Source organism: Xiphias gladius, chromosome 15 (assembly GCF_016859285.1).
Source record: "Xiphias gladius isolate SHS-SW01 ecotype Sanya breed wild chromosome 15, ASM1685928v1, whole genome shotgun sequence".
In the NCBI taxonomy this organism is placed as follows: Eukaryota; Metazoa; Chordata; class Actinopteri; order Istiophoriformes; family Xiphiidae; genus Xiphias; species Xiphias gladius.
This window is the reverse complement of record NC_053414.1, coordinates 8,729,858-8,745,393: the sequence shown is the minus strand read 5'-3', so window position 1 is coordinate 8,745,393 and position 15,536 is coordinate 8,729,858. Positions and strand designations below refer to the sequence as shown.

Sequence of the window (15,536 nt, the reverse complement as noted above, 5' to 3'; positions counted from 1 at the left end):
CTGATGGCATTTTTTTCTTTTTTTACAATTTAGAGGCACTATTGTACTTTTTACTCCACTACATTTATTTTATAACCTTAGTTACTGTTGTTAGCTTTTAGATTCAGATTAATAATACAAAATCCAAACAGATGAATTATGATATATTATTATAGTTTAAGATAAGATAAAACTTCTCTGATCCCCAGGGAGAAATTTACACACTACCCATCAGTATATAAAGTAATAATTAAAATTAACTTAAAGTAAAATTTTGAATGCATGACTTTTACTTGCGGCACAGTATTCCTACAGTGTGGTATTGCTATATGTACTTAAGTAAATCAGTACTTCTTCCACCACTGAATACTTTGCAAGTACAGGAGTTTCTCTTTATTTGGTCACTCAGAGTATGCATGCATTTTCCAGTTTATTAGCTGCAGCTAGCTAAACATAATGCAGTCTTAGGCTATACAAGGCTATAGGCTTATAGGCTTAGGCTATATAACAGTCCTACCTGTATGAAGGTTGTAATGTTTAGTTTTTGTTGAAGTTGTTTTAGAGAGTTGTTTATTCATAGTCGTTTTGGAGGATGTAGTTAGTTAGTTGGTCATGTTGAACTGTATTGCAAAATACAGAAGCCGACCGCTGCTCTAGAGGTTAAATAATTGATTAGTCAAATGAAAGAAAATGAATTTGCAACAAAAATTTCACAACTGATTGATTGTATAAGTCATTTTTTTAATTCAAAAAAGTTAAAAAATTCACTGGTATTGGCTTTTCAAATATGAATATTTGTTAGTTTCCCAGTTTTCTATAATGGTAAACAACATTTTTTTTGACAGCTATCCAGAAAAAATATGAATACCATTTTCTGACATTTTATACACTGAGCAAACAATCGATTATTCATGAAAATAATTGTCAGATGTGTTGATAAATGACAATAACTGTTGGTTGCACTCTTACAGTTCTCCTGTTATCGAAGAAGAGTCCCTGGCCTGAGGTTTCCTGTGTGTTAATTACGTGACACAGAGAAAAAAAAAACTGAAGCAATTTGATAAAACTCAACTTCACAACAAAGGAGCAACAAAAAGAAATAAAGCACTTATGGTCTTAAAGATTTTGACACAGAATCATTCCACAAGACCAGGACCATAAGACGGAGAGTTGATATTCTACTTCAGTTGTGCGAAGCTGAAAAAACTAATTTGCAATTAATCAAATTATGTAGACACATGATATGGAGTAAGCCTGGGGCTGTCGGGGCAGTTGCTCACTTTGCCCGGTTAGTAATCCAGCCTGTATCCTCCGAAATGAACCATACAGTTGAATCAACACCTCTTTAAAATAGTAAAATAAATGAACATTATAGCCTTCGTGGGGGTAAAGTTTATTGCAGGACCGTTCTGTCAGACTGCATTAGTTTAATAAGGCGTACCTAATTATCTGCCCCCCGAGTGTATTTCCAGCGGATGTTCCAAAAAAAAAAAAAACTATTTTACTTTGAAACTGACGACCGGAAGTCCTCATTAACCCAACCTGAGTTTCACGGAGCGCCGCTTCTGGGACACAAGTGAGCGGCGCCGGCGCGGCAGCAGCCCGGTGTCTGTCACATGGCTAAATAAGGGTGAAGAGGGCTCACTTTTTGCCGGTCAAATACGTGACTCCGAGGCACGAGTTTTTGTTTTTTGTTTTTAAGGCAGAGAGCTGTCTCACTGTTAACGAGAAAAAAGAGGAACACGAATCCTGGGACGAAAGTTAGCTAGCCGTGTGACTGCCGCCCGCGGGGAACTTTCGCTTCTCCGTTAGGTCTCCTCAGATGCCTGTTCCCGAAAACGCCGCTTGTTTACGCGACAGTTGTCGTCGAGAAGGGAGCCGGTAGGATGAACCCCTTGAAGTTTTAACGTGGCGCGTCTTCATTGCCCGTCGCCTCATGCCTGTGGCCAACTGCGCAACAAGTTTTTAACTGCACGGCTGTTGTCGCTGCGCCCGCTCTGAACAGCTGACTCACCGACTAAAGGCCGGGCGTAGATCAGAGCCCCCCTTTGTGCCGCCGTTAAGATCCTCCATGGGTTGACCCCCCCCCCTTCACTGCCTGAAGATGATAGGGTCACCGGACCTGCTGGCCTTCACCGGCGCCGAAGGGTTCGGGGAAGGAGAAGAGGACCAGGGGGCTCAGGGTCTACCTGAGGAGCTCTCTGTCCCCCTTTTGCCCCCGTCCCACCCCTGGACCACCGCCGCCCAGTTTCACAGAGACTTCATACTGGTGGCTGAATTCTCAGAGGAGGTCAGGGTGTTTTTTAATTTTTTGATAAAACGCTGCCGCGCTTTCTGTCTGTGGTGGAACGACTACTCAGATCCTGTACTTAACTAAAAGTACCAGTAGAACAGTGTAAAAATACTCAATTACAAGTAAAAGTACTGAAGTATTATCAGCAAAATGTACTTAAAGCATCAAAAGTAAAAGTGCTCATTTCGCAAAAAAAAAAAAAAAGGCCCCTGTGACTGATAAATCATTATATATGACAGTATTAGATTAATATAATGACTGATGCATCTATATGTAAGCAGCTGGTTGAGGTGGAGCTGGTTTTGACCTCGTTATATAAAGTGTGGTAGTTTAGTCCCTCTTTGGGCCCTGAAAATGGGTCCCAAGATAATTTTGAGGGTTTATGCAATGATTAATTGAAAAAGAGAGAAGAAAAAACGCAGTTCTGACACACACATTTGTTCTAATTTTTCAGACTTTTCTCTAACCTTTGCTGTCATTTTTGAAATATTGGATAACACGTGCTGTCAAGAGGGAAAATTTCTCTTGGGTGGAGCTGACAACTCAGACATCTGAAACATGACCAGCAGCCTAAATCTAGACACTGTTTTTTTTTTGTTTTTTTTTTGAGAGGGCTAAAAAGCCAAAAGGGTTTGAAATCACTGGTTTAATATTTAATAATCATTGTTTTTATAAGCTTATGTTTTTTAATATTAAAATTAAATCTGAAAAGTAACTATTAACTAAAGTTGTCAAAAGTATAGTATAGTATAAGTTGAGACAAAAGTATAATATTGAAATGTAGTAGAGAAGAAGTATGAAATAACGTAAAAGGGATATAATAAGATAAATATACCAAAAGGATAAGAACAGAGCAAAGAAAATTGAGAAAAATTAAAAAAAAAAAAAATCAAAAATAGATTGAAGAGATACAGAAGAGATTAAGATTAAGTAGAAATATTACACAAGAAATCCAAAGAAGAAAGCTATTCACAGTACAATACCTGAGGCCGAGTTACAAAAATGTGCATTAATACAGTAGATGTGCAAAAAGTGGCCTTTAACCAATAGTGTGGTTTCCTTATAAATGAAGAACATAATAGAAAATAATAACAACTTTAGGATTTAAGGTGTATAATGATAATATGTCGTACAATAAAGTGGTGTAGTATAGTTTCATAGTTCTGCGGTGTAACCTTGTAGGATCCAGTAATAATAATGATATGCATTGCTTCGTTATTTGGCCAAACAACATTCACATACGTGAATTAACGCTGGTTTTATTATTTAATTTTATCAAAGCACTGAAGTTCATAAAAATCCAAAGAAGCTTTTGAATTTGAAATACGTTTTATTTATTTATATCTTTTACTTTTGTTTTTAAATACACATTGAGTGGCTATGTTGTGAAAAAGATATCTTGGTGAAATGATTGTTGTAGCTGGTTTTTTTTCATGGTAATGGTGTTGCAACTGATAGTGAGTTGGACTTTATTCAGGAAGTCTCAGTGAGATTAACATCTTTTTTGCAAGAGAGACTTGAGAACAAATTACATACATACTTGTCACAAGATGTTGAGTCCATAAACGAGCATCACACACACCAACATATAAATTAGAACAATCACAAATAGTAATAAAAATACAAGTACAGTGTGAATTGAAGGCACATTGTATTGCACCTTTCCACAGTTCAGAGTTGGTATGAGGAAGTTTTAGAGCTAATTTCTCTTCTGATCTGGTGTCATGGTTATTCACGTTGAATTCGACAGAAGATGTTAAATTTGTCAGCAACTCAGATATCAAGGTGTCGTGAAAGAAAACACAGCTGTGTCGATGCCTCTGACATGTTACTGATGAAATCCAACCAGGACATAATGATGATAGAGCTGAAATTGCTGTGTAAGGAATAAACATAAGGGATTTTAACTAGAAACTGAACTAAAACTGAAAAGGACCTTACTGGTACTCTAAATATATACAATGATAGCGCCTGGTAGTATTCTGTAGTTGGTTAGTATGAATCTAGTAAATCCTGTATATTGAGTGCAAAAAATCCAAAAACACACACTGTCAGTTATGGACACTGCTTCAACAGGTTGCCACTACAGCATGGATTTTTTTTCATTGTTGATGAATCTGTTGAATATTTTATTGATTAGTCATTGAGATGTAAAATGTCAGTTGTTCCTGATTAATTTTCTGACACATCACAAATCAATTAATCGACTAATTGTTTTAGCCCTGCATTCGGCCTTTTCATATAATTCACACTGATGAGTGTGATAGCTGTCTACTTTGGTAAATGGTGTCTCGTAGTTTTGGGTGAGCGGCTACAGCACGAGCATACAGGATTACGGCTGCAACTAATGATTATTTTCATTGAGGACAAATCTGTCAATTTTTTTTCTCCCCGATAAATTGTCCATCACAATTTCCCGGAGCCTGAGGTGACTGATGAAATGTGTGTTTTATCCAGTCAACAGTGCAAAACCTCAAAGAGATTCGGTTTACAATTATAAACCAGATAACAGAAGCAAATCCTCACAGTGGAGAACCTGAAGTTTGGTGTTTTTGCTTTAAACATGGTTTAGACAATTAATTGATTATCAAAATAGTTGGCAATGGATTGTGTGTTGAATGACTAATAGTTTCAACCCTACACCCGACCTTTTACTATAGCTCAGTGTTGACAGTTGATTGACAAAAGTGTTGGCATTTATTTATTTTCGGATTTTCTTTTTATATACTAAAATAGTCATTATTGGCGGTGAATATTTATATTGTACTGCATCTCTTCAAACCTCTGCTGTGTTTTCAGGTGGGTCCAAAGCCTGTGTTGACGATACCGGATGACCCCAGAGTCATCGGTTCCTTTGACCTCAACCACTTCTCCGTCCGCATCATGTCTGTGGACTACCAGGCGTCCGGCCCCGTCCACACCCATCATGCCTCCCCCGGCCCCCGCCTCAACTTCAGCGAGGACTCCAAAGTGATCCTGGGAGATTCAGCAGAGGACGCCTTTGCGTACGTTCACCACATGACCCTGTTCGACCTGGAGGCTCGGGGCATGGTGCGGCCTTTCTGTATGGCCTATGTGTGCTCGGACCAGGCGAAGCTGATGGAGAACTTCTCCGAACTGTCGTCGTGCTTCTCTCAGGCGTCTGACAGCCTCAAGACGGGAAACAGACAGGCGTTTTCTATGGAGCTGCAGAGAAAACTGCACGAGCTCGAGTAAGATCAGGGTGTTCTACAATGCAATAACAATACATTCAGGTTAATATAAATATTAGAGCTTGACTGATACATCAGCATCCACCACCTGTTACTTGGCTGATGTTGGCTTATCAGAGATATATCCAAATTGGCAAATATGTTAGCTGCTAAGTAATAAGAAATTGCAGTACAGAAATACCAAAGAGATTTGTCAGGTAATTTAGATACAGTGTCTCAGTTACATAGTTTGTTAACCAGAGAGCACTAAAAATTCTTGCCAAACCTCAGATAACAAATATTGGCCTCGAAAATCCAAGTAGCAGAGCCCAGTATCCATTGGACTCTACTACATATTAAAGGCAGCGCAGACCAATGGTCCACCCACACAAGAGATTTCACTTATTTTGACTGATTAGCCCTCCTCAAAGGACTGTGTTTGTGTGTACAGACTAGGGCTGCAAATAACGATTGTTTTAATTATCAATGAATCTGCTGATTATTTTCTCGATTAATCTATTTTGTCAATAAAATGTAGGAAAATAGCAAAAAAATACCTGTTTTTGGTCCGACCAACCATCCAAACCCAGAGAATATGAGATAGATAGATAGATCTAGGCTAAATTATATAAAACAACTAAATAGACTAAAGTGTAAAATTAAAATTAATATAAATAAATAGAGAGGAAAAAAATAGAGCTTAAAGATAGACCCATAGATATACTATGTCCTGAATATACAATGTATAATGGTAGTAATAATTTTCAGTCTACTGACATGTACGACAAAGAAAAGCATAAAATTCTCACATTGGAGAAGCCTGAAGCAGGAAATGTTCGGCATTTTTTGCTAAAAAAAAAAAAAGACAGTTGTTCCATTACTCTTCTGTCAATCAATCGAGTAATCGTTGCAGCTCACGAACAGACTCACTTGTTAGCTTTTTTCACCTGTTGAGAGGGGAGAAATTAAACCTTGATTATTCTTAACGTTTTGTCACATTACACTTCCCGTTCAGTTCTGGGGAAGCTAAATTCAAGCGACCTACATCCAGCTCCTGTGGACATGCAGGTCAGGGTTTACCTTTGTTCAGCTTTAACCAGGCGGGTGCACTTGGTGGGCCAGTAGAAACAGTGCTGCACTGTGTTTGAAAATGTAGAAGTTGTTATTGTAGCTTGTTTCATTACCATATTTAGTACATTATCACACTACCAGAGTACAAACTGCAGCCTCGCTCTTGCGCACCGTGGGACGGACACGTAATGAGACTGCACTTTTAGCAGAGGTCTGACTAGACAGATTGAGTGAAAACACCTGTGTTTTGCTGGGAATATGTGAAGTGACCAGACTTCATTTGTTAATTATTAAATGTGGTAAATGTGTAATTTGTCCCGCACTAGCAGATGCGACAAAGCTAACAGGACAGTGAGAGTGATGTCGGTCAAGTTTAGTGGCTACACACCCCCACAGTTCTGAGCAGAAGCCCAATCGGCCACATCAAGGTATAGAGCAGACAGAGCGCCCAACCTGGGTGTGGTCTGAAGTAAAATGAAGCTTTGAAGCTTTCAGCCAGAGAGGGCGGTGAAACACTACTTTTCAGCCTGGTGAAAAATTACTCTTTTAGTCTGCTGACTAAATATAACTCTCTCTGCTTCAGGTACACGCGATTGGCTTTGCTTCAGGAGACAGAATGTCTGACGACGGTAAATGGGCTCACAGAAGTCGGAGAAAAAGCCGGTGACCTTGAAGCTGTAGAGCGTTCGATCTTAAATCACAGAGACCTCCTCCGCCAGGTCACATCCTACCCAAACAGGAAGCTCAAACAGCCCGACTTTCTGCCCTACGACCCAGCTGACTCCCTTACTGATCCTACTGCGCTGCTGCCTCCTGAGCCCTGTCCCTCCACCCCCCCCTCCACCTCCTGCAGGTCCGAGCACCGTCTGAAGCCGCTGCAGGAGCTTTGCAACGCCTACTTCCTCTCCTTAATGAAGGAGCAACTGGCAGACACAGAGCAGCGCCTCCGCGGTGACAAGAGTGTCCTGCGAAATGCTCGGGTCTCCCACTCGCTGTCCAGGAGGCTTACGCTCACCAACTTCCTGTTTGAGCTGTGGAGCCCAGAGGACGAAGAGGAGGAGGAGAGGGAGAGCGCTGAGGCAGAGCTACAGAGGGCGACGGGGAGCAAGAGCGGTGTCGAGGTGTTTCAGTCAGAACCAATGAGCCTGGAGTCATTCAGCTCCTGCGTGGAGGAGATCCCGATCAAACTGGAGGCAGGAGAAGCTGAGACACTGACCCCTGACCCCAGGGTTGCCACGGAGATGACAGGAAGCGTGAGCAGCAGCGACAGCATTGAGGTGCTCGGGACTGAGAAGTCATATCGGACGCAGCATGTTGCCGCTGGCTCTGACAGCAGAGGTATGTCCACTGACAGATAGTCAATTAATCGTTTATATCATTTATCAAACAAAAATACCAAACATTAGCTAGTTTCAGCTTCTCAAATGTGACAATCTGCTGCTTTTCTTAATTTTACATCATTGTATATTGAATACTTTTGAATTCTGGACTGTTGGTCAGACAAAACAAGCAATCTGAAACAAGCTCTGTGAGGCTGTGTATTTCTAGCCATGCTAGCAACGTGTCTAAAGGGATGACAATGTCAGTCTGTCGGTTGGTTCACCGCTTTGGTCGAGACTGAAGTATCTCAACAACTGGATAGATCACCATCAAATTTTGTACGGACACTCGTGGCCCCCCAGAGGATGAAGCCTGCAGCATTTGGTGATTTCCCGACTTGTACACTCGCACCACTATGATGGTGATATTTGTGGTTAGATGGGTTGCCACGAAATCTACAACAGAATCAATTCTAACGACTTTGGTGATGCACCTGCTGGTGGCGTCAGAGTTTTCACTCGCGCTGCGTTGTCGGACTGGCACGAAATCTGGTACAGATACCAACGATGTATCCTGCTGACTTTGGTGATCCTCAGAATTTTTCTCCGGCGCCACCATGTGGTTAACTTTTTAGTTCAGTAGTTTAGTTCTCTGTAGTTCATCTGACTTTTCATCTAGCGCCATCATCTGGTCAAAATTCCCAATATTTTGGTTTACGACCAAATACCCACAAAACTAGTGACACTCCCATCAGCCTCAGCTGTACTTTGTGTGTAGGGCTATTTAGCAGATGTTAGCATGCTAACATGCTAAACGAACAAAGTGAACATGGTCAACATTATACCTTATAAACATCAACACGCTAGCTTTCATTGTGAGAATGTTAGCATGCTGAAATTAGCATTTAACTCAAGTACAGCCTCATTGACCTGCTAACATGGCTGAAGTCTCTTGTTTAGCTGTTTTCTGACATTTTACAGACAAAATAGTTGATTAATTGGGGGAAAAAAAACAACAACAAATTTATTAGTGAAAATAGTCATTAGTTGCAGCCCTAAATGGCAGTATCTTCTTTCATCTATACACACAGGTAACAATCAGGGATTAACAGAAAGAGTAAAAATTAACCTTTAGAGCTTGTACTTTCAGTGTTTAAGCTTAAACTCCGAAAGCTTTTAATGTTATCTAACTACGGTGAAATGGTGACACAATTAGTCGATTAATCGTTGGCCAACTAAGAAGCCAACTACAGTTATGATAACTGATGAATTGTTTGTCATTTATCAAGCAAAAATGCATAAGACTCTGTGGTTCCAGCTTCTCAAATGTGATCATTTTGGCATTTCTTTGTTGTTTGTCATCATGAATTTTGTAAATCTTTTGGTTTTGGACTGTCGGTCGTACAAAACAACAACTGAAGACGTCTCCTTACGCTCTGGGAAATTGTGATGATCAGTTTTCCCTATTTTCAGATTCTATAGATGACATTAATTAACTAAAAAAAAATCAATATAGCTGCAGCCGATCACAGAATATGCCCTCGAACATTCCTCTCCTACAACAGGACCAGCTGACAGTTTACTCTCTTCAGCAGAAACTCCAGTTATGCCGATGGACACCTCTGTCAGGCGAGCAGCAGTAGAAGCAGGCGTCAGACGTGTGCGAGCGTACGCCACGCGAGCCAACAGCGAGGACAGCATCGAGGTCCTGAGCACCACCGACTCCATCTTTCCTGACGACCTCACCGCCATCACGGAGGAAGAAGCGGAGTACCAAGCTGTGAGCAATGGCCTTGACAATGAGGAGGGAACACTGACAGAGTGTAAATCCGACAGTGTCCCTAAGGAGGAGAAAACATTGAACGCTGCTACTTTAGAAAATGAAAAGGAAAATGAACTGCCTGTTGAGAGAGATGACAGCTGTGTTGATAAAGAAGAGGCTTTAAAGCAAACAACTGTCAGTGGCGGCGTCATGCTCAAAGAGGAACCGGTCGTCGAGAGTTTGAAGAGGAGTCAAGGCCATGAAGAGAACTATCCTGAGAAGACATCCAAACTACTGCAAGGTAATAACTACATCTGCTATTATACTGATTTTCTAAACCCCTATTAAACACATTTTAGGTCTTTTATGTGTGAAAACAACGTATATCCACACTGACAGATCATTTCAGTGGATATCTCCACACTAACATGTGAGGCCAGTGTTTTAAAAGTTGTCCAACAAGATGTGTTTTTCAAATGTACCCGTCTTAGCTTGGATTTAGTCTTAGTTTCCGAGTGAGGTGGATAATAAAATTATTCCTCTGCATCTCAGAAAATTCTTACTCGACACCAGCTGTTGTGAAAGTTATTTTCATCATTTCCAAATCACAGGAAGAATGCGATTATATTTGCGTCCCAATTCTGATCGCACAATGGACCAATTTGAAACAGGTTTTTGCAAGCACAGATTATATTATATTTTGTGGATGTATTTTATCATCTAAAGAATAAATTAATTTGAACAAACAAAAGTGTATTTCGTGCTCAATGAATTTATTTTCACATTTGCTATTATTCACGTAAGTGCACTATAATGACCTCTCACTTTTACTCATTTACCCCGTCTCAAATGTCCCGCTCTGTTATCAAGTTTACATGCATTGTTTTCAAAAGGTCCCATTATGTGCTCAGAACTGAGGCACAGTTATAATGCCAAAAAAGGTAAGTCATCCGTAGAATAGGTTCCACAGGAAAACCCCCTCGATTAACAGTGCAATGGTGCACTTTAAATTACACTTTAAATTACACTTTAGATTACGAGGTGTCTGACAGGATTTAAATTATGGGGCAGCTACTACATGCAAGAAAAACAGTGGGTAATTTTGGACAATATAATATAAAATATGTAATATAAAATATATAGTCAAAGGGTAGAGGGGGCAGGAGAGAAATCTTACTCATAAATGTATCACTGCACCTTCCCTTGAGAAATAAATCCTATCCAAATGGGACTTCACGTTTAATAACATTTTGCATCTCAGTTAACAAATTCAGAGATATAAATAGTTGCAAGGTGACTAAGTAACTGTCGTTTTATTTGTACTGTTCTCATTCAGAGCCTTCAAACCCCTGACTGGCTTCAGTGTTTTTGATTTCTTTTATTTGAAACAAATCTCACAATGTGCTCTCTCTTAGCTGAAGCTCCTGAAGGCAAAATTCACCTTAACATGTAGCTAGACTGAGTTTGTAACTTTGACCTCAAATTGGCAAAAAAAAAAAACGTCTAAAATTTAATTCAGGTAAAATTGATTAAACGTTTTTGGGGGATCACGAGGTGTTCCCAAGCCACATGAGATACAGAATCTCTCTAGCGTGTTCGTGGGTCTGCCCTGGGGTCTGTTACCAGTTGGATGTGTACAGAAAACCTTCAAAGGAGGCCACCTGGGGGGCATCCTGATCAGACCCAAACAACTTCAAGCTGCTCCTTTCGACACGAGGGAGCAGCAGCTCTGTGGCGGTGCTTCTCATTTTTAAAAAGGGGAGCCAGGGACGTGCTCCAGTTATTGGGGTGGCACACTGCTCAGCCTCACTGGGAAAGCTTGTACCAGGGTGCCGGAAAGGAGGCTCCAACCGATTCTTGAACCTTGGATCCAGGATGAGCAATACAGATTTCGTCCTGGTCCTTTAACGATGTGTATGTCAGTGAGTTAGTCAACAGTTCAGCCAAAGAGTAACGTTCAGCTCTCAGATTGTTTCATTTTCACATTAAACTCCGCAGTGTTTCAGAAGAAAAAGCAAAGATTTGAGAAAAATCTGAAAAAATATAATTTTGTGTAGCAAACTTCTTCTTTACTTTCTTGTTAATCATCTTGTGGTCAGATTGATCTTTTTATGAATTACTGTGGAAAGTTACAGTCTCAATGTCATGTTAAAAAGATGTAACAAAACAGTTTTTACTTCACAGTTGAACAAGCAGTGGAGTTGATGCCGAAGTGGTCTGAAGTCCATCAGACGGCGTACTTGGCGCCTGACCTCCACGTGAACCTTTCCCCTCCCGTCGCGCTGGCGGAGCTCGGCCGTTGGTCTCCGCCCTGCGCTCCTCTCAGGCTGCTGAGTGTTGAAGAGGCGTCTGACTGCATCAGCGTCACCTGCTCATCGGACCCCCCTTCTCCCACCCAAAACATCCACAGCTGCACGCGTTTAGATAAGAGGAGGAGAAGGAAGGCTGGACTCAGAGCCCTCAGGTTCCTCAAACAGAACTCATTCTCCCAGCATGCTGTGTTTTGCCTCCTGAGCGGCCGGCCGCTGGTTGTCATCGGCGCTGACGAACCTTTGGTCAGGAAGCTGGTGGACGCTCTGAGTCTCTTCCTGCCTGATCCCGGTCCCGATGGAAACGCTGTGATGCCGTGCCTGTCCACAGCACTTCAGCTGACCGACCTGCTCACCTGGAGACTGATAGGAATACACAGGTACGCCATGACACACAGCCAAATGACGATTACCTGCCTATCCTCGTTTTAATTCCAAAATCCCTATTTTTATGTGTAGTTGTCCCGCCATCCTTTCTCTGTTGTTTTTATTTTCTTTGTATATTTTTTTTTGACTGGTAAGGCCCTTTTGTTAACTGTTCTTAACAGAGGTGTATCTACGGGGCTTGGACAGAATAACACAGAGACTACAATAAAATAGCCAGATAGTTAATACCAGTTGTGTGACGCTGATAATGTTGGGTATGGTGGTGTGATTTTTGCTAATTTGAGCCTTGCTGTGAAGCTGCCTTTATAATTGAGATTTGTGTAGTTGCTGCTTGAAATTCTGGCACATCTTATGCCTTGCTGGTAGCAAGCGATAACATACTGTACTGTGCGCCAAACACGGGAAAACTGCGTCGGCTAAGAGGAGCAACAATGGTCATTAATAGACCCCTCACCAAGACTCAATGTAAGATACAGCACTAAATGAAATATTTGCTTGCATTTACAGTATCAGTTCAAAAACATTCAAATCAATATCTTTCATATTAACAATTGATCAAGTGACTTTGTGATGTTACAGGTGTCACTTGTAGTGACAAATCCACAGAGAATTATCACCCGTCTCTGCAGGTCCCCTCAGCTCCTTTTTAGTTCATTGTTGTAGCTTTCCGGCCAATAAGCTCAGCGCTGATCTGCAGCAGGCCGTTGTTAGCAGCTCAGAATCTCCGGTAAACCCACTATACGCAACCTGCCCAGCACCAAACAATAAAGTTAGCAATTAGCTGGTGAGCGTAGAGCACATATCTACATTAGGGCAATTCATTCCCCACAAGTGTCAGTTTTATTCCTGGTTAATTCAACAGGGGCAGCGCGCTGGATAAACATTACTGTACATGTGCCAGAGTGGGTCAAAAGTCACCAGACAGGTGTTCCAAAGGAATTCTGCTCTCCCTGCTGCCATCTTGCCCAGTGATGCTCATAATGCTGTGTTCGCAGCGCCACAAAAACAGGGTTCTTCAGAGGCTCTTTGTGGGTGGAATGATTCTCAGAATCATTATTTGGCCAATCATTTACCCTTCTAAACCTTTCTGCATTACTATTTCAAGACCCATCAGTGCGTCTACACACTCCATCCGTCCGTCCGTCCTACTGAAAAGTTGATAAAACAGGAGCAAGTGACTTTGCTTGATCAGTTGGGTTACAGCAGTCAGTGCTCACACAATTTCAACTATAATTTAATGTCTTGTCTTTATTTTTGCAGTCTGATGACTTTGTAATCATCTTTATAACTGAATTAAATTTGAGACTGTTCCAGACTTTTTGCCATTTTGAATAAAGTAGATGTGACAAATTCAGTGTGGGTAGCTAAGACAATAGCTATGTGTTATGGTGAATTTTGCACTAAAGATCTTTAGATGTGAAAGAACACATTGTAAGATTTGTTTCATCTAAAAGAAGCCAAAAACACTGAAGCAAGTCAGGAATTTTTCAGGCTCTGAATGACAACAGTACAAAAATTTTCATACACAGCTGCCAGTTGGCCAAAAGAAAAAAAACAAATTCAACTAATGAAGCTTTAAATTTTGCTTTTAATACACAAATAGGCACAACCTTAAAATAACATCTCTTTTTCCTCTTGACCAGAACAACCTCAAGCTCTTCCTCCAGCATTATTCACTCTCTGACACGCTATAGTCGATATCTGGCCCTGCTGGACCTGGACCAGAGGACTCTGCGCTGTCCGTCGTACTCCGGCTCTCTCGTCAGCAGACTGGCTGAACCTCACACTGGCATCAGCCGAGGCATCACCTACCTGCTGCACCTGGAGAGCTGCCTGACTGAGCTGGCCAACCAGGCTCTGCTGTACACGTTTAATCCTGCTTTGCAGCATCCAAACGCTGCTGCAGGGCAGGACGGTACAGAGGGAGAGGATTTCCTGTACACACGAGGATTCTGCAGCAGTCAGGATGATTTGAGAGTGATGAATTTCCTGTCTGATCTCATCAAACAGCGCCACGCAGGACGTGGACCACCGCTTTTACGATACTCTTACAGGTCAGTGCAGCTCCACAGAAATACATATACAACATAGAGTCCAAAAGACACTGGATGAACAAAAGATTCTGATACCTTCAAACAAAATGCAGATTTCTCTCTGATTTTGACTGATGCAGAAGGTTGTACATCTTCTGCCTCTCTAGACATGTGAAGATGAAGGAATCACACTCGTAACGTTTTTATCTGCAGTGATTACGTTAGTGTGTATGCATGATTCCTGCTCCATCATGCTTTCGGTCCTGCATCTCCGGATTACTGTACATTAGTGCACTAGTGCCTCTCTGGCACCAAATAACTTTCACCTGCTGGCAGCCTGCAGCTGAAGTATTGAAGGTGTTTTTTTTTTTTTTTAAATGTAGGCTTATCACTGCATCACATGTGAACTCTTTGTAATTTTAGATAACTGAGCCACCTATGTACATTGTGAAATTTAAATGAAAAAAAACAAACCCTTTTGTAGATCTGAGTGCTGTGAAGGCAGCTTGGTACTGAGGTTTGTAGATGTTGGATTTCAGTGCTTCAGTACTTCTGGACTTTTATAAAACCTTGTTGCTTTGTCATCTACCATTGAACCAGCTTAGCTGCAGTTTAGAATGGGTTCATTTAAATTTGTTCTTTCAGGGTGTATCGTCATTTGCTCTGTTAAAACGAGCACTGGTTCAACTGAACTGAGGCTAAATCTGGATGTATGAAAATAGACATCCAATTCCAGTGCATGCCAGATGGTAAAGAACGTCTACGGTCTACTGTTTTTTGTTTGTTTTTTTTTTAAATAGGTTTTTCAGTTTAATTTTGAATAAGTACTCAGATCCTTTTACTTAAGTAAAAGCATCAGTATCACAATGTAAACATCCCCCATGACAAGTAAAAAGTCCATCAATCAAGATTACACTGAAGTTAAAGTACAGAAATATCAATAGCCAAACGCACTTAAAGGGGACCTATTATGCTTTTCATTATTTTCTCTCTCTATATTATATAGTGTTACAATTTCAGATGTTTGTATGGGTAGGTTTCCTGCTGTTCTTTCTACTTCACATCACTGACGTCTTTATACGGTCATCTGCTCCAAGCACAGCTCGTTCTACTTGAGTAGTTCTATAGGCGTTAAGTGTACAAATATTTTCCTGTTTCAGTCAGACGCTCAACTGAGGGGCTGAATAACAGA

The 15,536-nt window shown here is 41.0% G+C and overlaps 1 protein-coding gene across 3 annotated transcripts; it reads left to right on the top strand.

Annotated features, from left to right (window-relative positions):
* Positions 1-1,531: 1,531 nt before the first annotated feature.
* smcr8b (Smith-Magenis syndrome chromosome region, candidate 8b) lies at positions 1,532-15,133 on the top strand. 3 transcript variants are annotated; one of them, XM_040146234.1, is made up of 6 exons: positions 1,532-2,269; positions 5,072-5,484; positions 7,118-7,872; positions 9,449-9,916; positions 11,800-12,304; positions 13,955-15,133. In XM_040146234.1, exons 1-6 carry the CDS (start codon positions 2,084-2,086, stop codon positions 14,400-14,402), a joined length of 2,775 nt encoding a protein of 924 aa, XP_040002168.1. In that variant the 5' UTR covers positions 1,532-2,083; the 3' UTR covers positions 14,403-15,133. The 3 variants fall into 3 exon arrangements, with proteins under 3 accessions (XP_040002168.1, XP_040002167.1, XP_040002169.1); XM_040146233.1 differs by having other exon boundaries at positions 9,446-9,916; XM_040146235.1 differs by lacking the exon at positions 13,955-15,133 and adding an exon at positions 12,473-12,979 and having other exon boundaries at positions 9,446-9,916.
* The last annotated feature ends 403 nt before the right edge of the window (positions 15,134-15,536 follow it).

Coding starts and splice junctions, on each gene's coding strand:
- smcr8b (XM_040146233.1), top strand. CDS start 2,084: ATGATAGGGTCACCGGACCTGCTGGCCTTCACCGGCGCCGAAGGGTTC. Junction 2,270..5,071: donor TGGCTGAATTCTCAGAGGAG/GTCAGGGTGTTT, acceptor CTGTGTTTTCAG/GTGGGTCCAAAGCCTGTGTT. Junction 7,873..9,445: donor CGCTGGCTCTGACAGCAGAG/GTATGTCCACTG, acceptor TACTCTCTTCAG/CAGAAACTCCAGTTATGCCG.